This window comes from Eubalaena glacialis, chromosome 3, assembly GCF_028564815.1.
Source record: "Eubalaena glacialis isolate mEubGla1 chromosome 3, mEubGla1.1.hap2.+ XY, whole genome shotgun sequence".
In the NCBI taxonomy this organism is placed as follows: domain Eukaryota; kingdom Metazoa; phylum Chordata; class Mammalia; order Artiodactyla; family Balaenidae; genus Eubalaena; species Eubalaena glacialis.
Genome location: NC_083718.1, coordinates 161,371,346 through 161,395,402, shown reverse-complemented (window position 1 = coordinate 161,395,402; position 24,057 = coordinate 161,371,346). Strand labels below are relative to the sequence as shown.

Below are 24,057 nucleotides of genomic sequence, written 5' to 3'. Positions count from 1 at the left end.
GTGTCCTGTCGAAACAACAGCTCAGGAGCCCCTTATGGCCACACGATTCATGCAGCCTGCCTGAGGAATGGGACTGGCCAAGGAGGTCTCTGCTCTGCAGCATTAGCACCTAGCCTGGCTGGGCCATGACCGTGGTCCCTGTGCTTTCTCCCCCTGGTAGAAACTAAAGAAAATGATTTCTGGATGTTGTGGAAAACCCCACCCATCCCAGGGCTGGGTAAACATGCTAGAGTTCAAGTTCCATATTTCAACTTGGGATTTTAATTTCTAGTCTTTTTTTTTTTTTTTTTTTTTAAACAAAGCAGGCTTTTGCACCAGGAAACACAGGGAGGAGATGGGGATGAGGAAGGAGGCACTAACTATTACTGATTGCTTTGGAGAAGAATTCAAATGACCTTGGACAATAGGAGGCTAGGGGAAATATCAAACACCATTGTCTTTCCAGGTTTACATATATGTATTTAATTTTATTTTTTAAAAGAGATTTAAGCCAACCAATAGGAGGCCTGGGCAGTTCCCACCAGTCATGGTTTTGGGTACTTCCTGGGGTTAGTGGAGGCCTGACGGTGTGTGGGACGGGGACAGGGGGACCAGTCCTGCTGCAAAGTGGTCCAGAAATGTGTCCTTGCAAACTTCCAGTGCTGAGCACTGGAAAAGCCCAGCCATGGAGGAAATAGGGCCCTTTGTACCCCAGGGACCAAATGTAAAATGAAGCCCAAGCCTGGCCTCAGGAATGGCAAGGCAGCGCACCTTGGATCTTGACCCCCAGGGGTTGGGCCCTGTCACTTCAGCCTTGTGGGTAGTTTCTAGAACAAGGACGGCAGCCAGTGGCTGGGGCCCTGAGAGCAAGGCCGAGGCCAGGTGCTCAGGAACCAGGAGATGGATGGTCAGGACTCCTTTCCCAGCCCGGAGGTTGAGGGTGAGGGTAAGGAGCAGAGGTGCTGGGGCGGGGGGCAGGGGGATTTGTCTACCGGTCAGATGCCAGGATGGGATCACGACTCAGACCACCTGGACGTCTGGGAGTCCTGGGGAACCAACCAGCTCCTACCTTCTACCCGTTCCAAATATTTTGTGTTGAAGTCCTAGGAAAAAGAAAGTCGGAGTTTTCTGGGCCTGCCCGTGGAGTCTCCCTGCCTGTCCCTCTGCCTCGGGCTGCTGGCCCTTCTGCTGGCAGCCGGGGGAGGCCACTAGCTGGGGTGGGATAAAGCAGCAATAAATAGGAACCATAAACAACTGTACATAGGAGTGCTTGCTTTTACATTTAATTATATATTTTTTAAAGTTTCTTTTTTTCTCTCTCTCTGCTTCAGTGCATTCCCCTTTCTCTTAGCAACTGACCGCCTCTTGCCAGCCTTGGGGGGTGGCTGCTGACCACAGTGGCCCAAGGTGAAGCCCCACCTAAATATTCACAGCCTCAAATACCTCGTGGGGTTTTTTAATGTTTGTGTGTGTGTGTTGTTTGTATCTTTTCAAGCAACAAAAGGTCACAGAAAAAGGCACAGGTAACTGCATACATGGTGGGAAGATAAGACAGACAGGGGCTGAGCAGAAGCTTCTTGGACAGAACAACAGATGGGACAGGGAGCCCGTGACAGCAAGATGATTCGAGGAAGTCGGCTGGAAACGTCTGTTGCCAAACACCGGAAGCCAGATGCTGAAGCGGTCGGGGAGAGGCTAAGTGCTCCGGGGCCCCCGGTCCTCGGGAGGGTGTGGAGGTGCCCCGGGCCCCCCACTTCCCGAGGGCTCGGGGGAGCCCTGACTGGTCCTGGGTTCCCCGGAGAGGTTCCTCCTCCGGGCTGGGAAGTGAGCGGAGGCCTCGGCCAGGCAGCCCACGGAACTGCTGCGGTCCAGCGGCGGGGTGGCGGAGGCTGAGGGGTTGGCCAGCGCACGCGGTGACTCCAGGCGGGGGCTCCGGGACCCTGCCCAGCGGCCCTGGGGTGGCCGGGGCGAGGCCTCGGGTGGGGTGCGGGGACTGTGCGTGGGCACGGGCTCTGCGGGCACCTCGGCTGCGCGGGGCTCCCAGTCGGGAGGTCTGCCCAGGCCCCTGCTCGTCCTCCCCCTCTCCTTGGGGTAGTCCCTGGCCTCCAGCTCTGAGGAGAGTGTGAATTTGGAGACCTTAGCCACGGGGGACACGGAGGCCGATGAGCTCTCGGTGGGACTCCAGCGGGCTCTCTCCTGGGCCTCCCGGGCCCCCGTCAGGTCGCTGCCACCCCCTGAGAAGCCGCTGACCCAGGCTGTGCTGGGCCCGGGGAGCAGGGTGGGGTGGGCCCCCGGCCGGGCCTGTACCATCTGGATCCCGCCGATGGGAATCAGGGGGCACGGGGTGCGGGTCAAGTGCTGGGAGTGCAGAGGCAGGTGGCTGAAGATGTTCTCCTCTGTCCGGGCTGGCGTGTGGCCATGGAAGTCATGGGGGGCAGAGAAGGGTCGGGAGAAGAGAGGATGAGCAGGGCCAGGTGAACAGGAGGGACTTGGCGACTCGGCCTTCTGCTGGGGTCAGAAAATAAGACAGAGTAAGGCGAGGATTATGTGCTGGGCACACGGAGACCCGAAGGCCTAGAGTGAGGAGGGGACTTGCTGAGATCACAGAGCAAGTCCTGGCTGAGCTGGCCCAGAACTGAGTCCCAACCCCTGCCTACGGTGTTGCCCTGTGTGGGCGCCCTCTCTGGAACGGTGACCGTGGGTACACTCAGGACACGGTCCCACGCCTCCAGCCAGCTTGTCTGTCTTCAGAGGATGGGGCTGCCTGGTTGGCCCCTATGCACCTGACCCTCTGTCTCGGTTCTGCGGCTTCTCTTGTTCCCCAAATGGTACTGACCCAACTTAACCCCAGAACATGAGTTCCCACTCCAGGCTCTTGGCCTTCTCCCACCTCCAGGAATGTTCACACGACCCCAAAATTAAAAATCAAGTTAAGATTCCTACATCATGTTCCCCCTGGAGCTTGAATCTCTGCTGGTGGTGAGCAGCGGTGTTGGGTTATGACAATCTGGTGACAGAAAAGGTGTTGGGAGGGGAAAGGTAAGTTGACGGTGATAATGATATCAGGATGATAATGATATCAGTGCTGGCGATCATGACAGCGGTGGTGATAGTGATGCCGTGACAACAGTGATCAAGCTGATGGGGTGGCTGGAGTGTAATGATGGCAGATGGCAGTGGTGATGTGACAGTGACAGTGCTGATGGTATGACAGGGATGGTGTTGGCTGCAGTGACTCTGAGGGTGCTGGTGGCAGTCATGCTGGAGATGTGATGATTTTGGTTGAGCTCTGCCATCTGCTCAAAGAATACGTGGGGATGGGGGTGCAGGGGGAGGAAATGGCACACGTATGTACACTCACATCCAAGGCCACACAGCTCGTAAGTGGCAGAACCTGGTTTTAATCCTGGGTAGTCCAGCTCCAGAGTCCACGCTCTGCTGCTTCGGACACTAAACTAACTGGTTTCAGGCACCCAGCACAGTGCCTGGCATAAGAGGTGCCCAGTACACATCTTCTTGGTAACGGCTGAGCTGGCAGGGGTGTAGCTCCAGGTCTGAGGCCTCACGGAGGTGTGAGCTTACAGCCCCCCACCTGCCGGCGAGAAGCGGCCCAGCCACCCCGGAGACGGGAACTCACCCACGTGGAGGTGCAGGTCTCCGCTGGGCTTCTGCCGAGAAGCTTGTGAGGTAGAGGCGCGGGTGGGTAGAGAGCCCTTGGGGCCAGCCCTGAGCCTGGGCCGCGCTCGCCCGCCGAGGGGCTGCCCGGCCCCACCAAGGCCCACTTCCCTGGCAGCGCTGACTGTGGCGGTGACTCGGCCTGGCCTGGAGACCATCTCCTCGTGGGCGAGTGTCTGTGCGGGCCTGGGTCTGTGGCGCCCTCGCGTTCGGGGGGCAGTTCCCTACCCAGGGGGTGGGGGGTGAGAGGAGACAGCTCGAGTCTCGGAGACCCACGGGGGAGAGGGCCCGTCTGGGGGCCAGGTGGGCTCGGGGCCGAGGCCAGTGGCTCTCGGGCCGGTGAATGTCGCTGGGGAGACGAGTCGCTTTTGGTTAGTGAGTGTTTTTGGGCGAGTGGTGGGCGGCTGCCTGCTTCTTTGCTCGGGGACCACGGCCTTCTTGGGGACACGGCCTTGGAGCTCAGGGCCGAGCCTGTGTCCTTCTCCATGGGGCCCGGTGGGGCCGGTCCCAGCCGGGGGAGGCACAGGATGCTTTGGCTGGACATGGAGCAGCTGCCGGCTGCCAAGCGCTCGGCTTCTGAGACTGAGCTGCTCCTGGTGGCCTCGTTGCCAGAGGTGGCATCTGGGGGCTGGGGGCCCTGAACGGGTGAGGAGTCTGCCGGCAGCGTGGCTGGCGGGCCGGGCGGGGGTGCCTCCGAGGACGGTCCTGATGGCTCGTCCTGGCTCTCCTCCTCGTCCTCATCCTCATCTTCGTCCAGGTCCGAGTCTGAGTCCGAGTCGTCCAGGTCTGAAAACTGGTGCTCCGCCACGGCCTCTGTGCCCTCTCGCCCTTCCGAGTCCTGGAACGGGTCATCGCTTGTTCCTGAGGGGCAGACACAGGAGACCCGAGGTCAGAGCCAGCCCCAGGCTGCTCTGCTCTAAGCCCCAGAGTCCCAGTCTGCAAACTGGGCCTGACAGCCACGGCAATGGCACAAGATCGTTGAGAGGATGGGAACGCTTTGTAAATAACCACAGCAAAAATTACCTTGTATCTACCATGTGCCAGGTTCAGTTCTAGGGCCTGCGTGTGTTAGTTCACTTAGTCCTCAAATAATCCCGCCAGGTTGGCACTATTCTTATCTCCACGTTACAGACGGGGAACCAAGGTGAGAGAGTTGAAGTCACTTGTCCAGGTAAGGTAAGTAGTAGGGCTGGGACTGAACCATAGCAAACAAGATAGGTCTTTTCTTTGTTTTTTTTTCATTAGTATTTCAGTGCTGGCTCCACCATGAGCAAGTTAAGTCACCCTGTTGTGCCTCAGTCTCCCCCTTTGTCAAATGAACTTGACAGTCTCACCTCACAGGGTTTGCTAGGCGGAGGAAACACACTCCTGACACACAGCAAGGGCTCAAATAATTACAGTCACTCTCAATACATCCATGAAGAAATCTATTACTCTGGGACACAGCAGCCTTGCTGGCCAGTCCAGCAGCACTGGGCATGGTCAGTTTACATACACGTCTGCCACTGCGGCCAGGCTGCTGCCGGCTGATACAATGGTATCTGGCAGGTGGCAGGCCCTGGCCTCTCTGGGGGTTTGGCTAAACTGGCCTCAGGCTGGCTGCAGAGCAGGGCCTCATCCCAGCCACTCATGTCCAGAGAAGGTACTGTCTTTGCAGAACCCCTGGTGCTCCCAGCTGTGGGGTAATGGAGCTCTGAAATACCAGCCTCCTGGTCTGGCTTTTGGTGGGGCAGCCCAACCAGCTGGGTCACCGCTAACAGGACACAGGCCTAGTTAGGGGATCTATGAAATCGGCAGCAATCAGGACTCCAGGGGGAGCTCCGCTAACATCTAGCCCACCTGGCAGGCTCCTGAGGGTTTGGGTCCCGCTGGCCCAACCCTAAGCTCATGTCAGTACCCACTCAACTACTGACCAAGAGAGCTGGACACACAAGCTGACTCAGGCCACTGGTGCAACCAGGCTTCTGGACCCCACCATGCCCTGGGGGTAGAAAGCCCAGCACTTGTGCTTCCAAACAGCTCAACACACAGCAGTAAGATGCCTGCAATGGATGACAGTCGGCATTCAAGAGGATGTAGGTCAAAAACTATGGGGTGGAGCTGGAGCTGGCAGGTGAAGGGAGGGCCATGGGGCCAAGGGCATGGCCTCCTGGCAGCCAGGAGCAGAGCAGTGAGAGTGGGGTAGGGACTGGGGATTGGTAAAGGAGTAGCGATGGCGAGGGGATGCAAAACATCTCTAAGTTTTGCCCCACGCATTTACTTTCCCGCCTAAGAGTTTAGAGGGGGCCCCGGAGCTCACCTCGCCTCACCTCTCATTTACATGTGGAGAAATCCAGGCCCAGAGCAGGCAAGTGCTTCCCCAAGATCACCCAGAGAGTCCAGGACTAAGGTTTACAACCCTTGCATTATGACACTGCCAGTTTAAAAATGTTTTTATGCATTGAGAAGCAGGAAATGGTCTGGGTTTGAACCTTAGTTCCACCCCTTCCTTGCTGTATAATGTTGAATAATTTAGTTTTTCTCTCTGTATTGTTTCCTTGTCTGTAAAATGTAAGACTAATAAAAGCCACCTCATGAAGCTGCCGGGAGGACCGTGAGGGTCTGACACCTAGTAAGTACCCAATAAACCTTAGCTATTCTCATCCCAAGTACCTCACAACCTCAGCAGACAAGCAGCAATGAGAGCATCTCATCTTGCAGTTGAAGGTCAGAGGGGTAGTGCTACTAGTCCGAGTCAGGACCAGCGGCTCCTGATATTCACCAGGAAGGATCCTAAAGTCCCTTTTTACAGATGAGGAAGTTGACGGGCAGAGAGGGCCGGTGGCCTGCCCCAGGCACCCAGCAGGAGTGATGGAAGCCAAGGGTCCCTTGCCCAGCACAGGGTTCGCAAAGCCCCCCACATCTGGACTCGCTCAGGGCTCTAAGGGATGCCCCAGCCGGACGGCCCATTCCCAACGCCCCTCACTGTCAAGGCTCCACAAAGCTCCGCCTTTCTGTGGCCTGGGACCGGAGGACTGAAGCGCGCTGGGGCGCCGAGGGGGTCCGGCCACACGGTGGCGCTGGTGCTCAACCTCCTCAACCTCAGGGGCGGGGCTGCGGCGCCCGACCGGCCACCCATAGGCAGTCGTTCCTAAGCTGTGCTCCCAACCGTCACTTCGCGACTAACAGGCAAGCTCCTCCCCGAGCCTTCCTCATCGCAGGAAGTGGCAACTCCATCCTTCCAGTTTCTTAGGCCATGAACCTCGGAGTCATCCTTGGCTATTTTTTTCCCTCCTGCTTCCCCGCCCCCCGCCCCACTACGTCAGCAAACCCCTTCGGCTCTGCTTGCGGAACGTATCCAGAGTCCGACCACGTCTCCCCACCTCCCTCGGCCCACCCAAGTCCAACACGTGCTCAGCCTGGATCACTGCCTCCAGCCGCGCCCCCTACCGGCCATCCTCTGCATACAGAGTCAGGGAACGGCAGAGGGCGTTGCTCCACCAGGCGGCCAAGTCCATCCCTTGGCCTTCACAGCCACGGCTCTCTCAGACTTCATCTCCCCCCGACTCCGGCCCTCAGGGGCTCTGCTCCTGCTGTTCCCTTTGCAGGGAGAGCCCTTCTCCAGGCCCCACTTGGCTTCCTGACACCTCGCCTCCTGTTCCCTGTTCACACCACCCGAACAGAGAGGCCACTCCCCACGTTTCCCAGCCCCTCACGGATGCTTTGCTTCAGACTCATCACCCTTGCCCTATTCCACATTTGTTCATTGCCCAGCTCCCCTCTAGAATGCAGGCTTCCCCAGGACAGGAACTAGGTTTTATTCATTGCAGAATCTCTAGCACCTAGAACAGGGCTTAGAACGGGTCTGGTGCTCAGTAATTATTTCTGGAACGAATGCATTGATTTCATCCTCAAATAAGGTCATCCTTTTTGGCCTCATTGGGAAAATGAAGCTGGGAGAGGGGCAGGGACCGCTCAGGGTCCCTCAGTGGACCCCCGGTGCAGTGCTAGTCGGAACGCCCGCCTCCCACCCAGGAAGGGCTCTGGGCTTGGGTGCAGCTGCCCCATCCGGCCCACCAGGCACTGCAGCCAGCGTTTTTGTCTGACCTCGGGCAACTGCCTTTACCTGTTTGAGCTTTACTAAATGTCTTCAACTGAAAACGGGGCAACACAAGTTTCTACCACAGTTACGAGGACTCAGTGAGACATCTGTAAATGGCCTGATGTGCTTTTTTGAGCACACATCCACATCCTCATTTTCGGGGGTACAGCCCCAAGTTCACTGTGTTCTGTTTAATAAAGGTGATTTATTTCACCTAAAAGGAAATGTGACCTAACTCTTTTGTAAGACTGTAGACACGTTTCCAAATCGGAAAAACAAAAACAAACGAGACACAGGCACACACACCTCTGTCACACTGTAGTTCTTGATTCTGATTTTAGGGAATCTGGTCAAAGGTTTGCCCAGTGCAGGAGGAGTACCTCTGGCCGCTCATCTACCTGCCAAAAAAGCCCCTCTGGCCTCCTCCCTGGATGCTGAGGCTGGGCAGGGCCCAGCCACACACACTGCCTTGTCTTCTCAGAAACTGGCTCTAATGTGGCTCTAATCTTGCTAGTGGGGGACTGAGGTCAGGGTGCGGTGCTGGGATAGGGGATGGGATTGGGAGGTGACATGGGGCTGTCAGGTCTGTCTGAAAACCTCTAGCTCTAAAAGGCCCGGGCGTCAGGCTCATGCCCAGAGTGTGTAAGTGTGAGTGTGGGTGTGTACCTCACAGCGTCACCGTGAGGATTTGCCAAGATAATCATGGCACGTGTCTAGAGCATGCCTGACACAGAGTGGGTGCTCAATCAATGTTGACTGTAATTACTCATGTGTTAATGTATTCACCATACATTCACTGAGCACCCACGGGGTGCCGGGCGCTCCACCTGCCACCTGCCTGGCAGACCTTAATGCACCACAGCTATGGCTCCCAGCACGCGCTGTAAAAGTCTAGGGGGGGCGGTCATCCTGTGAATTTAACCTCTGTCTCCCTGCAGTTGGGAAAACTAGAGGAGAGGGCACAGAAGAGAGAGAGGAGGAGGCGGAGCAGAGGAGAGGAGGACAGAAAGCAAGGGGAGGGCAAGGGGGACAGGAGGAGAAGGGGGAGATGGGGAGGAGGGAGAAGGGGGAGGCGGGAGTTGGCAATTCATTACCTTCTTCGGCTTCCAGCTCCTCCAGCACCCCCGTCTCTTGGCACTTTTTGCTGTGGGCCTTCGACTTCATATGCTTAGTCAGATTCCCTGGAAAGGAATGAGAATAGACTCAGGTTCGGCTGGAGAGCAGGGGCCCAGAGCGGTGCCTGGCTGGCAGGTGCTGGGACGTCCCTCCGCCCAGGTGTTCAGGTGGGATGTGCAGCCACAGACCCCGTGCAGGATGGTACAGAGGAGCTGGGGTAGGGTGGGTGAGGGGTGTGAGGGGACAAAGGGTATAATGAAGAAGTGAGATGCTGATTAAAAAAACAAACAAAAAAGAAATTAAAAGACAAATCATGTGCAATAAGTTTTTCCTGCCTTTAACTCTGGGCCCAGGAGCTGGTGACACTCATCAAACAGGATTACCGGCCATCTCAAATACCGGGATGAGATCAGGGCTCCCATTAACCCAGCATGGGGGATGGGTACTGAGGATGCCTTTCTGGCTGTTAGGGCAGACTGGTTAGGGCAGCCCCCAGGGAAGAATCTTAGGGTTTGGGAAGAGGAATCAGGACTAAGTTACTGTTAGAAATGGAGAGAGGGCAGAAGGTGTAGAGAAATCTGCTAGACCCGGACCTGGGCGCCACAAGGCTGGGGCCCAAGTCCTGACTTCCTTAGAGAGTCATGTCCCCTTCCTGGGCCTCCAAGGTCACTGCCGTGCAGACATGGCCGGGGGTGGTGGTGCGTGCAGGGAAGGCTGAACTAAGGCTCTGCCCCTCCCCAAGCCTACGAAGCCCTCGGGGCGCGGCTGACTCTGTCCCCAGTGGGCTGAAGAGCAGAGGTGGCCGCTCTGTGGAATCAGGGGAAAGACAGTGACACCAATTCCCCCGCATGTGCGCACAGCACTTCACAGGCCGCAAAGCCCTGGGGGCAGGCACGCTCTGTGAAGGAGCAGCGGAGGACCCCCAGCCTGACCCGGAAGGATGCAGGCCAGATGCCTTGGGGTGTTCCTTTGGGCTCAGCAGCCACCTCCACACTGTGATGTGCTCACTGTTGGCTCTGTAGATTGCTGAGTTTCCATATGGTAGTTCATACAACAAATTGTAAATTCCTTGAGTCAGGTGCTCTGTCTCACTAATCTTATCAGTTAGCAAGTTTGAGCAGATAGACGGAAGAGAGAAGAACGGACTCCAAGAACAGACACAAGAGAGATGGATGGATGGATGGATGGATGGATAAGTGGGTAAGAGGAAATACGGAGTGATGAACAGGATGAGTGGGAAGGAGCTGGACAGATGGATGGGATACTGGATGAGTAGATAAGCAGATGGATAGACAGATGGAGGATAAAAATAAATGGAAGGATAGATGGAAAATGGATCAATAAACATATGAGAGGATGGAGAATGGGAGAGGAGGAGACATGGGTGAGTGGGAGAATAGCTGGCTGGCTGGCTGGCTGGATGCAGCACACACAAATGAATGGGAGGACAAACAGACAGGAGGATAAAAGAATGGGCAGGTGAATGGAAGGATGGATTGGTGGGAGGACAAGTGGGAGAGGTGGAGGAACAGATAAGATGAGAAAATAAATGGGAAGATAAATGGATAGGAAGACCAACTATTCGGATGAGAGGATGGGAGAAATGGATAAACAGGAGGATAGATGGGTGGATAGATGGGTGAATAGGGAGAGAGGGCCATGGATGAACCAAAAGGTGCTTCTTAATCATTCTGAGAATTTTAAGGAACCTTAGGCTTTTGCTGAGAGGGTAAAAGGAACCTTAAGCTGAGATTGCCTGAGGTGTGCAGGTCTAGGGTGGCAAGGATGGAGAGAAGCTGTTTCTTTCCTCTTTCCTTCCCTTAGTCCTAGTCTGTGACTCCATCCTTCCCAAGTCAGATTTTCTTCCTTTAACTAGACAGAAACCTGGATCTTCTACTCCTGGCCAAATGGAGAGCAGAGCCATAACTTCCAGAGTCATTCCAGGGCCGGAGGGTCCCCAGTGTTCCCTGTCCAACATCGTGGGCCTCTGCCCTCACTGTTGTGAGCAGGCAAAGCCTGAGCAGGACGTCAAGGGGGTGGTAAAGGCAGCTGGGGTCTTCCACGGGCCAGAGAAACGGAATATCCTCTGAGGTTCTGAGACCAGCCCGCCATCCCCTGACTATCCCAGACCCCAGGGGACTATGCACACTGCTCATTCTGGCTATGACATTATTGTTGTACCTGTTCTGCCTGGAAGGTTCGGGTCTCTACTCAACCAAGTTAGATGCTGAGCACACAATGGGTGCGTAATAACCGTGAGTGGGAAATGCTCTTCTCATCACAGAAGCAAAGTATTGGAAGGAACCTCACAGACCATGTAATCCACGCCCACCAGGCCCAGGGTCTTCCTGCTTCTGTTCTAACTCCCGGCCCTGGTGCTGATGATGCCATTAGACGAGATTATCAGGTGATGGGATGCTGTGGGAGGGCTCCCATTCACCAACACGGCGAACCAACCCGTCAAAGCCACATTGCTAGCTAGTGCAGAGCCCCACGTGGAACCAGGTCTCAGGACTCCAGAGACCTTGCTTGCTCCACTCTGGCAGAACAGAACCAGCATGTGTAGGAGCTTGATGGCCTTGGGTTTGAGTCTGGGCTCTTCCACCTGCTAGCTGTGTGCTCTTGGGCAAGTTTCTTAACCTTCTGAGCCCCAGTTTCTGCAACTGTAAAGTAATACCTACCTCTCGGGGACGCTGGGAGGAGCTGATAAGGAAACATGTAGAGTGACAGCAGAGAGTGCCTGGCAGACAGCAGATGCCCACCACGTGGAACCTCCTTCCTTCCCATACTGTGTGCCCCCCCCACCAAGTAATCGCTTTTTATTGAGCACCCCGGGGACTCTGCCACAGTCACGGGGGTGTGGAGGAGAGAGATACTGAGGTGATGCTTGTGTTGTAGCTGGCTTTACCAGTCAGTCTGGGCTCAGGAACCCGCAGGAGAAGGCACCGGGCAGTCCCTGGACGCCAGCTTCTCCTCTGCCCCTGCCCTTGGAGGCTGCAGGGAGGAGGTGGGAGTCTGAGTGGCTGCCCAGATAGGCCACGGGGTTACAGGACCGGATGCGCAGCCCTGAGTGTTATCCGGCACCCTCTTTGGTTTCCCCTCCATGGGCCTACCTCCCCCTCTGTGAATTGAGGGAGGTGTACCAAATGACCTCAGGTGTCTTTCTTTGGCCTGGACACCATTTCCTTGTCAAGGGTCAGAGCCTGGGCTTGCCAAGCAGAGTCCACAGCTTCTCACCGTCGTCCCAGCCCCCCACCAAAACCCCGACAATCCTGGAATGAAGGAGGAAAGGCAAGTGGATGGAAAATGATGGGCATCTGGAACAGAGGCGGACCCTCCACTGAGGGCATCAGCCGGTGACCCTGTCTGCCCCATTCAGCTTTGGGCTTTGACCAACCGCCCTCCCTCGGTCCCTGAGGCCTGCCCCAAACTGCCAGCTCTGTCCCGAGGCGATCGGTGCAACGGCCTGTACCCAGCACAGCCACTCTGCTGGCCTCTGGGAACCTTCTGAGAAGATGACATGGGACCCCAGACCCCCACAGGGACATCCCAGTGGGCCTTTCCTGGCCGCACCCACTGAGACAACCCCTTGCTAGCGCCCAGGGGCCGGAGCTGCTGCCACGATGTCTAACACAGAGACGGAGACACAGACAGGCAGACGGAGACAGACAGGAAGGGCTCCCGGGCTGGGTGCAGCCAGGTGGTGGTGACGGAGGGCCCTGAGGACCACCTGACCCAGCCTCATCTCTCACGCAGCCTGGCTGGGCCCGAGCCCGAGGATGAGGGGAGGGAGGAGATGGAGGCAGCTGTATGGAGGCAGGAGCCCTGAGAGGAGGGGGCCTTTGGCATCTGGGCTGGTGGCTGAAGGGTCCATGACTCCAGGGAGAAACAGGAGTGTCAGTGTCCTGCGGCTTCCTTCGCTCCCCGCCTCGTTCAGAGAGAGCCAAGAGGGAGCTGGCTCTGCTTCCACCTGCCACCACCCTTACTGGCCCCTCTCTAAGTCCCAGAGGTTGACATTCCATGATTTCGGATGTGCTCACTGCTCCGGCTCTGGAAGGTGTCATCTTCCAGAAGCCTCTAGGAGCATTTGCAGAGAGCTCAGCCCTCCCCCCATCACAGGGTGAGAGCAAACCCTCCTGGGCGGGGCCTTCAGGGCTCCACCCCAGGCTCCACCCCCAGGGCACTCAGAGGGCCTGCAGACCCTCCCCTCAGGTTAGGAGCTCTGGACCCTCCAGGGCTGTGTGCTGGCTCAGAGGGACCCGGGAAGGGACGGCAGATAGCTAGGCGTGTGGCTTCTAATGCAGGAATCTCCTGGAAAAGGGGTGTCCCTGCCAGGGACCCAGGCCTCTCTCAGACCTGACAGAAAAAGACCAGGCCTTTCCTCTCAATAAAGTCAGAGGGAATTGAATAGGGATTGCTCTGGGAGACTGCTCTGGCTGGGAACTCAGCCCCATGGGTCCTTCCAGTGTCACGTGGCAGGATGACGGTTCTCCACGGTGGTGGGCAGCTCTTCATGGCCCTGGGCTGGGAGACACTCTCAGGACTGGGCTCCTCATGCTGAGAACAGAATGGTGGGGTCCCCTGGACACACCCTGGGAACAGGGCCAGCACTTGTGATCCACTCTGGAGGCCACCTGGTTGGTCACCTGATTTTGCCACTCCTTCCAGACAAGGGGGCAACTGCTCACAGAGAGGAAGGTGGTGGGGGTAATGCCCAGGAGGCAGGGGTCCTGGCTTATAGTTACAGCTCCGGCTTTAACAGTCATTTCTGTTTCGAGGGACCCATCTTCTGCACTGTCAAGGGGGGCTTGGACAAAAAGGTTTTTGGCGTTCAGAGTCAAAGGCCATTATTTGAACTGTTGGTGGATTATTCCCATCTCTCTCCATCATAAAGTCCCAACTGGCAGCCTAAGGCCAGAGAAACTGGGGTTGTAGGGGGCGTGTGTGGGACAGAGCCCACGACCAGGACCGAGGCTTGCTAGGTGAGCTGTCCTGGACATGGCAGGGCTCCAGGCCTATCAGTTCTCTCTGAATGCCCTTTGGAATGTTGCTGATGAGACACCAAGAAAGAAGAGGGTCAGGGTGAGGAAGGAGGATGATCACCTCTATTCAAACCAAAACCTTGGTGGGAAGGTTTGAGCTCCAGTTGAGAATGATGGTGAGAGGACAGAGGAGGGCAGCCTAACGGGGTCAGGAGACCAGAGATGGGCACCCGGTCAGAGAGGGGGCCATGAGCGAGGGGATGAGATAAACTGCCCCCTGCCCTAGCACCAAGAGAATGGAAGGGGCCAGCAAGAGGAGGAGGAAGTAAGGAAGGCTCAAAGACCCGAGGGGCCCTCCTCAGAGCCACTGCCCACTGCTCTTTCTGGGAGCAGCTTTACCAACAAAAGGAAGGTCAACAGGCGTCAAAGCTCTCCAGTTCCATCTACTGAAAAACCATGTGGCTCTGGTGGGGGCTGGTGTGGAGGCCCCCAACTTGCCCAAAGGAGAAGGCAGGACCCTCATGCCCAACCCTGAGCCAGGAAACTGCGAAGCACGAGAGGCTGAAGCCACCAGGGGTTCGAGAGCCCCAGGCTTCCCCCTGAGGCACCTCAGTCTGCTCAGCTACCAGGAAGGAAGAAGCGGGTTGCGATGCCTTTCCTGCCTGCCCTGTGGGAGCAGCCAACGGAAGGAGCAGAGAAGAGCTCGGTCCAAGTTTTGTGGACACAACCTCACTGGTCCACACCCGGGTCCTGGGTGGCTGCAGTGGCCCCGGCCACCTCCCATCACCCATCACAGTGCTCTGGTTGCGTACCCTCACCGGCCAGTCTTCCGTCCTTTCACAGTGACTGCCAGAGCCTGAGCTGACCCTGCTGTGCAGTGTTGGGGGGCAGGAATGACAGGGCTGCCGTTCGGGGGTCGGGGAGAGCCCGGCCCTGTGTCAAGAGCTGCAGAGAAGCTGGACGGAGCGGGAACGTGGTCTGAGTGGTGAGGCGTGGTGGAGGCAGGGGCAAAGTCTGGCATGAGAGGTGACCATGTGAGTGTGTTAAGTGGCTCGGGGTGGAATGGATTTCCAAACTCAAGAGCGGCAGTGACCAGTGTGGATGCTGGAGCTCATCAGGTCGGTGGATAAAGGGCTAAGGAGACATGCAAAAGGAAGGGGTGATGAGATCAAATACAAGACCAGGAACTGTGTGCGAGAGTGCCACCACCTGGCCGTGGTGGGAATCGCATGGGTGGAGGGCGGAGGGGCCGGCGTGAGATCCAAGAGCACGGGCAGGGCAGCCGAGGGGTGCCACTGCCCAGTCTGGAGGCAGCTGCTCTGTCACTGGGGAGCCCAGGAATCGGGGGTGCCCAGGCCCCAGGCAGAGAGGTCCGGGCCCCGGGCTCTGTGCTGGGGCTCCCAGAGGGGAGCTCCCTGCAGCGGGCAGGGCCAGTGCCCCGCTGACCGTCTCTTACCTTTGGTTTTAAAAGCAAAGTGACAGTGCTTGCACACATAGGGCCGGACGTCAGTGTGGGTGCGGATGTGTTTCTTCAGCATGCTGGGCTTCTTGCAGCGAATTCCACACTCCTCACAAACATATTTCCCTCGGCCGCGGCCTCGCACATATACATACTCTTCGTTTGATTTGTACCTATGAGCAACAGGCGTCATGGTAAAGGAACAAAAAAGTAGGAGAAGAGGCAGGTTCCCACCTCAGAAGATGCACGCGCTTCCTGGCTGCATCCAGCCCTTAGGGGCATCGGGAGAGGAGGACGCGGAGCAGAGAACCACGGGTGGGGGGATCCGCCATGGAGCCCTGCACCTGCCCTGCCCTCACACAGGGGGGCTGCCCTCTTCTCTCCCTCGGAGGCGGCAGACCCTGGTGCTCCCTGCCAGGAGGGAAGCCACAGGGGCACAGAGGGCCTCCGGTCCAGACCCGGCCTCGGTGCCAGCTTCTGCTCCCAAAGAGCAGCCGCTCTGGGCCACCATGTGACAAAGAGAGTGAAACAGATAACGACCACAGCTCTGGCAGCCACCACTGACGGAGTGATCACTCTGTGTTGGGCGCTTTGCCCGAATTCAATCACAATCTCCACAAAGAGCCCTTAAGAGCCTGAGGCTCCCACAGCCAGAAAGGGACAGAACTTGAGCTGAACCTGCCTGCCCCAAAGCCCGTGCATCCCCCACAAAGGGCGACACATGCTGAAACAGTCTGCTAGGAGGCCACCCAGACACGCGTGTGAGGGGAGGGACGAGGGCTCCATCGTTTCTCTGTCCTCAGAGTCTGGAAGCCAGGGGCCCTGCACTCTCTCCCCCGTCTGATCTCCAGCCGAGCCGGAAGCTCTCAGGACCCAGATTCCAGCCACCTGGCCTCTCACACGGCCTCCAGGGATCAGTTGGGGTCATAGTGGGAAGTGCCAATAGCTTTCAGGCGCCTCCTGAGGCGGCTGGCCCACCCGCTGGGCCTCAGCGCCACTGCGCTCTTGGCCCAGAATCAGAATGTTCTTATTTCCACTCGGAAGGAACCCACGAGTCTCACAGGCTCACTTGATACCCTCCTTGTCAAAATGCCGTGCTGGTCTAATGCTATGGATGTGTGAGTGTCTCGATGGGGACGTGGAAGGCTGCGACGGGGTCCAGGGAGGGGATCCTGGCATAATTCCAGGAGAAGAGCTTTCTGACTCATGACGCCTGGGGATCTGAAGGCGCGGGTGCCTTGGGAGAGGTGTGGTCTCTTGGCCTGCAGGAGGCCTGCCTGTGCCCACACTCACCCCACACATCACCCCCTGCCCAGGAGTTGGCACCCAAACTCGGGGGTGGAGTGGTGCAGAGAGGCAGGAAGGGGCTCAGGGGGAGGTGAGGCCGTGACGGCGGCTGGGACTCAGTCCTGCTCCGCTGGGGCCATCAGCTTACAGCTGAGAGGACGCCACAAGGATGGGCTTGCAGGAGGGAACTCTGAGGGAGGGAGCCGGCAGGCAGCGGCATAGCGATCACCAACACACACACACACACACACTCTCACATCACCTCCCCACTCTCACACGCAAACACATGCACTCACACTCACACACTGACACACACCCTGGCACACTCACCCCACCCACGCAGTGACACACACTCTCTCACACACACACACACACACCCACACACGTGCGCGTGCGCACTCACGCACGGACTGCTGTCCAAGAGTACAAGTAGATCGCCTCAGCTTTGGCCAACCGGTGCCTCTCAAGTTGTCTAAAACCACCCTTTCTTCCTATTACGGGTCCCGATGGGCCACTTTTAGGCACCCAGTCCTCAGGCTGGGGGCCAACTCTTGCCCTGATCCAGGGCAAAGCACCATCTTGCTTTCAAGGGGAGGCATGGAAGGCCATGGGGGGCTAAGGGGAGAGGGACTCATTTTGCTCTTAGGGAGAGCACCCTGGGGGCAAGCAGGGGGTGTCTGCCTCCCCGTGCCAGCAGTTCACCCTCACGCAGCACGCCCCCCAGACCTCAACCAGCTACCTGGGTTTTAATTCCTAGGTCCCTTTGTCCCCCTGGGACCCAGTCTGAGCTGGGGTGCCCTTTTCCCATCTGGAGAAGAAAGAAGCGAGAATGGCTTGGTTTCCCCTTGGCACTGGACACCAGCCTCCACTTGGCTCTGCTTGGCGGGTCCATGACAGCTCCCCCCTTCCAACGATGATGGCGCCGTCGGGGTCCCCTTTCCTTTACCCCCTCCTACCCAGGCCCACAGCCGCCCTGACTTCTACCACATGTGGGATTCCCCCTGTGCTTAAGCCAATTCAGAAGAAGGCATTAGAGTCCGTCTACCTTGGCTGTTCTCAGCCCCTTCGTTCTCCTTCCATAGCGAGCTTAAACCACCTGCAGTCACCTGAATGGAGACACACACACACACAGAGAAAGGACTCTGCTTGACCCTCCAAGGGTGGTGCCTTGACTTGGGGGTGGGGTTGGGAGGTATGTATGTAACCCCAGACACCACTTTGTCACATTCCATGGAAGGTGCACAACCTGCTGGGTAGCACAAAGGAGGAGCCTGGGCTGGAAGGGGCCAGAGAGGATGCTGAGAGACGGAGGCAGGAAGGGAGGACCCGAGGCAGGGACCCCAGAAGCAAAGGCACGGGTGCTAAGAGGCCTGGAGTGTTTGGTGGGCAGGACAGGCTGGATCACCACCGGCCTTGAATGCCACGCTAAGAAGCTGAGACTTGATCGAAGTTTTATTAAAGATAAAGTCTAAAGAGAAGATGCTTCCTTGGCACGATGGGGAATGGTCTGGAAGAAGAGAGACCTAGAATCTGGGTACAAGGCACGTGTTCTAGGACAGAGATTCAAGTCCTTCTGGATGTAGAATCTACAGGCCTTGGTGGCCATCTGGATGACGCAGGGGCCACCATGAAGGAGTAACAAAGATCGAAAGTTTTCAACTTGGCCAGCTCAAGTGGTACCATCCGCGGGCTTAGAGAGAAGCGATACAGGACCCTTGTCCTTAACTGCTGAGTGTGAGATGCTCCTGAGAGTGAGTTGAGGAAATGTCCAGTACACAGCTGGAAATCCATGGGACTCAGGATGGGACATGTAGATTTGCGCTGAGGCGCAGCGGGTGGGCCAGCCACCCCAGGAGGCTCCTGAAAGCTATTGGTACTTCCCGCTATGACCCCAACTGATCCCTGGAGGCCGTGTGAGAGGCCAGGTGGCTGGAATCTGGGTCCTGAGAGCTTCTAGCTCGGCTGGAGATGGGACGGGGGGAGAGAGTGCAGGGCCCCTGGTTTCCAGACTCTGAGGACTGGGAAATGATGAAGCCCTCGTCCCTCCCCTCACACGCATGTCTGGGTGGCCTCCTAGCAGACTGTTTTAGCGCGTGTCACCCCTCGTGGGGGATGGACGGGCTTTGGGGCAGGCAGGCTCAGATCAAGAGAGTATGAAAACAGGAAGAGGGCAGTGAGAGGGCCCAGGAGGCACCCAAATGTAAGGGCGGGGAGAAAGATGGCACTAAAAGCCACCCCCAAGCAGAGATCTCCTGGTAGAGAACCAGGAGAGAATGTGATTTGGGAGCCAGAGAAAAGAGGTTAGAGGAAGAGGCAGCCAGGAGGGTCCAGGTTGTGGATATCTGGAGGAGGGTGGCCACTGGGGGTCCTGAGACTTGAAGAGGGCAGTCCTGGTTGGCCAGCCTGGAGCCTGTTGACTTCTCTGCTCCTTGAAGGCCACTGGGGTTGTACAGCTTTGTGGTTCCCAAAGGGCCAAGTCCAGGGACAGGTATGGGGCAGCTGTCCAGTGTGAGCTGGACCCTCTTCCCCTTCCCAGCTCACGGTCAGCCCCTCCAGCCTGTGCAAGGCCCCTCTCTATAAGGTCCCACCCCTGCCCCAGCAGATTCAGGCCTCTGCCTTCGGACACATCCCACCATCACGGACGCAAGCTCAATCCTCTCGGTACCAACCAATCCCAAAGTCCCCCTGGACCTCAGCCCGCTCCAGCGACCGCTCTGTCTGCTTCCCTTCTCAGCCCGAGTCTGGAAAGGGCCATCACGCTGGCAGAGTCACGCCTCCTCACCGCCCCAGCCCAGCTCCCCTGCTGACTGTTCCTGCCAACAACACAGGCTGCTAAATCCAAGTGGCAGAGGCATTATTGCCCTGTTGCCCGCCCTCTGGAGACACCTGTTGGCTTGGTGACCGGGTCTTCTCCGCAAGTTCCTTCTTTGACCCCCGCCTCCCATGCTGGTGCTCCCCAGGCACCAACCTGCACTCTTCTCCCCTCACACCTTCCCCCAGGTGAGCTTCCCCGCACACGCCTGACTTTCCGCCTGGATGTTGATGGCTTCCCTGTCTCTATCTCCAGCTCTGACCCCTCTGCTCTACATCCAACTGCCCCCTCGGCATCTCCCTGGTGGTCTTTAGGCACCTCACAGCCCACGTGCCCTGAACCATGTTTCCATGTCCCCCCACCTGTACTACCGCCTCCTGGGTCCCCGCGTCAGTGAACGGCATGCACATCCCATGCCGTCCATGCCTGGACGGTGGCCAGGCCAGCGTCCCTGGTGCCTCTACTTCCTTCAGTCTTCATTGTCAATCCACCACCACAGCCCGTCAATGCCGCATCCCACATATGCTCCAGGGAGGCCCACCTCCTTGCCACCACTAGCCCAGGCCACCATCCCCTCTCCTAACCCGCAGCATCCTTTCCTCACAAAACATCCAGAGCAGGCTCTCCCCAAATACATCCGGTCCTGCCACTCCTCCCAGCCCAGGGGCCCATTCAATGCTCCTCCCACTGCTCTCAGGATAAAGCCCTGCCCCTCACTCAACGGGTGCAGAAGGCCCCGGGCACCACCTGGCCCAGCTACCTCTCCAGCTCTTCTCTTAACTGCACTTCCCCATCAACAACACTGAACATCATCCAGTGCCTCCGAGTCCCTTTCCTCTGGCCTTCTCCCTCCCCCGCCCCCCACTCCCACCGCCTGCTACTGTCTGACCAGCTCCTCTTTCCTTCAGGGCTTTGCCAAAAGGCCCCTTCCTTCAGAGCCCTCTCCCACACCCCTGGGCCTGGGGGTCCTGCCACTCCTCCTTCACGGTGCCTGTCAAGCTGTGTGTACTGTGTGGCCTCTCACAATGTAGTCCCCATTAACCCCACGCGGAGGGCACATCTGCCTCATTCACTAGCGCATCCCCAGGGCCTAGCTCAGTGCCTGATACCCAGCAAGTGCTCGGTACTCATCGCTGCACAGAGGAAAGCCAAGCCAAGGCCTTCTTTCCTCGTGTCTGCTAGAGACTCTCAGCTGAGACGCTCCCACTCCAAGAGTCCCTGAGCACAAGTTCAGCCTGACACTGTGGGCTCCCCATGGACGCGGCACACAGCCAGTACCCCCGTAACCACGGTAGACTGGCTGGCTGAACACTCCCCACTTTCTGGTAGGAACCACTGTGCTCATAGGGTAGAAGTCAGCATGAGACCTGGGTCTGAGTTCTGGCTCCTGCGTGAACTTGCTGGGTGACCTTGGGTAAGTCACTTCCCCTCACTTGGGAATAGTCAAACTTTGCCCTTAGATACACCAACCACCGCCACATGCCTGACGTCATTCAGTCCTCCCATCAGCCCTTTGCCATTGTCCCCATTTTATAGAAATGTGAACCAAGGCCCAAAGAGTTCAAGTGACATGGCCAAGATCACACCATCAGCGATCTTTCCACTTATCCCCGTCCCCGCACAGACACTGCACGAATGCTTTTAGGTGATGCTGACCAAGTTTCCTTAGCACCTTCCTTCATGGAGATTCTCAGGGGCCTGTAACACTGCAGACAGATGAGAACGGCATCACTCCCCCCGCAGCCCTTCCTGAAAGGCCACCAGCTCTGGGTGGGACCGAGGGTGTTGACAGCTGCAGAAAAATGCCATGCAAAGAGCCAGGGAAGGAAGCCAGAAAAGCATGGTGGGACCCCCAGGGGCATGGTCGTGTCTCCTAGGTCTGCTGGCCCCTCCACCCTCCACCCAAGGCTGCCCTTTGGAGGCCTGTGCCACAGGTTGCCCTTCACCCGGTGAAGAAGCGCCCGCCCAGCCTCCTGCCTGTTCTGAGCCTGCAAGACAGTTCACCGCCTGGGTACAGCTGACTCATGGCTCTTTGAGCCCCACCACCTGCCTGTCTTCTGCTGATCTGACAAGCCAGGGATGGCAGCCAGTCTGGAAAATGCTTGGTTTTGTTCTTAAAAAAAAAAAAAAAAAAAAAAAAAAAGAGCTGTTTCTGTGGATTCCAGAATGTCTTAGTTAAAGGGGCCCTGAGCTTGACTGCCTGAGGCCCAGGGCTGTGAGGGCCTGAGGTCACGCAGCACCAGGGGTCCTGGACCCTCCCATGGAGGCAGCTTTCTGTTCCACTGCCTTGGGTCAGGAGGTAAGTGAGGCTGCCACGAGGGGTGTGGAGCTGCCAGAATCTTCTGGGTCTCTTTTCATTCTTATGCTGCAGGTCTAAGACTCACGGACTCAAAGGAAAAAAAAAGAAGCTTGCACAACCCCTTAATCAGGAGGGTCTTATTATTTTCATCTAACGGAGAAGGAAACAGAAAGAGAGAGGTTGTGTGTCTTGCCCAAAGTCACAAGGCAGCTAGAAAGTGGCAAAGCAGACGCTGGAACCCAGGTCTGACCCCAGCGCTCTTATGCGTGACACAGTCTGCCCTCCTGCCTTCAGCCACGTCTCTTCCAATCCTGCAACTGGAGATGCTGAGCTGCCTGACTCTTGATCATTCAACACGTGACCCCTTGGGTTGTGGCTCTAGACTCTTGGCAGGCATTTCTGAAACCTGAAGCTTCCACCAAGCACTTGGGAACTCAGAGCACAGCTCCCAAAGGAGGTGGCACATCCCTCTGCTCCAGATTCCAGAAGAGGGGATGCGGTGGAAATTAAATGGCATTTCAGGCAAGATGATGGGTGAGTTGTTGTTCTTGGACTCTGCATACGACGAAGACTCAGCGATGAAGCTGCTCTATGAGGTAGTGAGCTCCCCATCACTAGTGCTGTTCACCCAGAGGCCAGGCTGGGAGGCCCTAGAGCAGGAGGGAATGAGTGGTTATGGCAGCTCACTGATAGAGGCAGCTTTCAGTGGATTAGCCTGTTTGCTCCTGTAACAATGCTGTAAAATGCATATATTTATCCTTCAAATATTCCATATTTATCCAAAAAATATAAATAGATATATTCATTCCTGACCAAATGGAGCCTCAGGGCACTAGATGGGGGGGGGGGTCAGCTGGCCACATGACTGCGCAAAACAGAGGAGGTATAAGGAGGGGGGAGAGGTCGGGATTGAAGTGAGCTGGAAGGCAGCGCACAGTCCCTCTCTAAAGGAACAGTGGATACACCTTTCCAGCCAAGTGTTGTATGAGGCTGTCAGATCTTCCAGGTTTTCAAGAAAACCACAAATCCAGATTTTTAAAAAACTAATAATATTAGCATACACTTATATAGCTCTTACTGGGTGCCAACCAGTATTTTAAATGCTTTGCATACCTTTCCTCATTTAAACCACAAGGCAGCCCCATGATGCAGGGATTCTAATCATCCCAATGTACACATAAGAAAATGGAGTCACAGAGAGGTTAAGTAACCTGCCAAAGGTCACACAGCCGGTAAGTTAACAGAGTCAGAATTTGAAACCAGGTCACGTGTTACAAAGTTCAGGTGCTTAATTGCTATGAAATTCTAAGACTTAAAATCTCCTCTTTTGGAACTTCCCTGGTGGTCCAGTGGTTAAGAATCCACCTTCCAATGCAGGGGGACGTGGGTTCGATCCCTGGTTGGGGAACTAAGATCCCGCATGCCGCGGGACAACTAAGCCCGCGCGCTGCAACGAAGAGCCCGCAAGCTGCAACGAAAATCCCGCATGCCGCAACTAAGATCTGACGCAGCCAAAAATAAATAAATAAATATTAAAAAAAAAATCTCCTCTTTTAAAAACACAGTTTAAGGCAAATAAAATAGGAGAGGCAGAAATAGCCCAGAGCTAAACTTCTGGCTGAAAGAAATTTCCCCGAGGTCATGCGGCTAGTAGATGCCTGTCTGACCTTCAAACCCATGACTTCTCTTTCCACCAAGCTTCATGTTTCTCTTAAATGAGGGGATAAACTCAATGACCTCTGAGTGACCTTCCTAATCTGAGCTCCTAGGAGGCTGTTCTGTATGTATATTACTGACGTTTTCATATATCAATATTTTATCATAAAACTGTCACCTCTTCTCCAAATTTGGATATTTTAAAGTCTTGTCAAATTTCTGTTTTTATTATGATCTTGTGGCCAAATATGCTTTCCCCCAGGGGCATACAGCTTGGATATAATCATGCAAAGTGAGAGGAAGATGCAACCAGAAATGTCCACACTGTTGCTCGGAGGCCCACTTTTGCGGGCAGCCTGTGTCCCATGAAGTGAGGCTCAGGGTCGGCTCCTGGCGGTCACTGGCCCCCAGGAGGTCCGGCCACAGCGAGCCCACCAGCTTGTCTACAGTGACGTGCTGCGCTCCGGGTGAAGCTCAAAAAGGAAGGGATATCTGTGGGAAGAGGAGCAAGTGCCAGTTGGCACTGAGCTGTGTATTTGCTAAAAATATTCAGTTGCCAAGAGGTCGGGAACACACCCCTTGGTGACAAATGTACTGGGGAGGCTGAGCTGTGGGTCATGGGGGAAATTCACACCGGGTTCTGGGCACATCCCAGACTCTCGTTTTGTCAAGGTTCTGCAGAAATCGTATCACATCACTACATCCGGGATG

The 24,057-nt window shown here is 56.4% G+C and overlaps 1 protein-coding gene across 2 annotated transcripts in view; it reads right to left on the bottom strand.

Annotated features, from left to right (window-relative positions):
- Positions 1 to 378: 378 nt before the first annotated feature.
- The window catches only part of HIVEP3 (HIVEP zinc finger 3), a 98,315-nt gene continuing 74,636 nt past the window's right edge, over positions 379 to 24,057 (bottom strand). The window contains exons 4-7 of one of the 2 annotated variants that reach the window (XM_061184396.1): positions 15,290 to 15,465; positions 8,830 to 8,916; positions 3,617 to 4,515; positions 379 to 2,487 (exon numbers count right to left, since the gene is read on the bottom strand). In XM_061184396.1, the coding sequence (XP_061040379.1) occupies positions 1,675 to 2,487; positions 3,617 to 4,515; positions 8,830 to 8,916; positions 15,290 to 15,465 (1,975 nt within the window). In that variant the 3' untranslated portion in view covers positions 379 to 1,674. The remainder of the gene's footprint in view (positions 2,488 to 3,616; positions 4,516 to 8,829; positions 8,917 to 15,289; positions 15,466 to 24,057) is intronic. The other variant, XM_061184397.1, reaches the window with a different exon arrangement.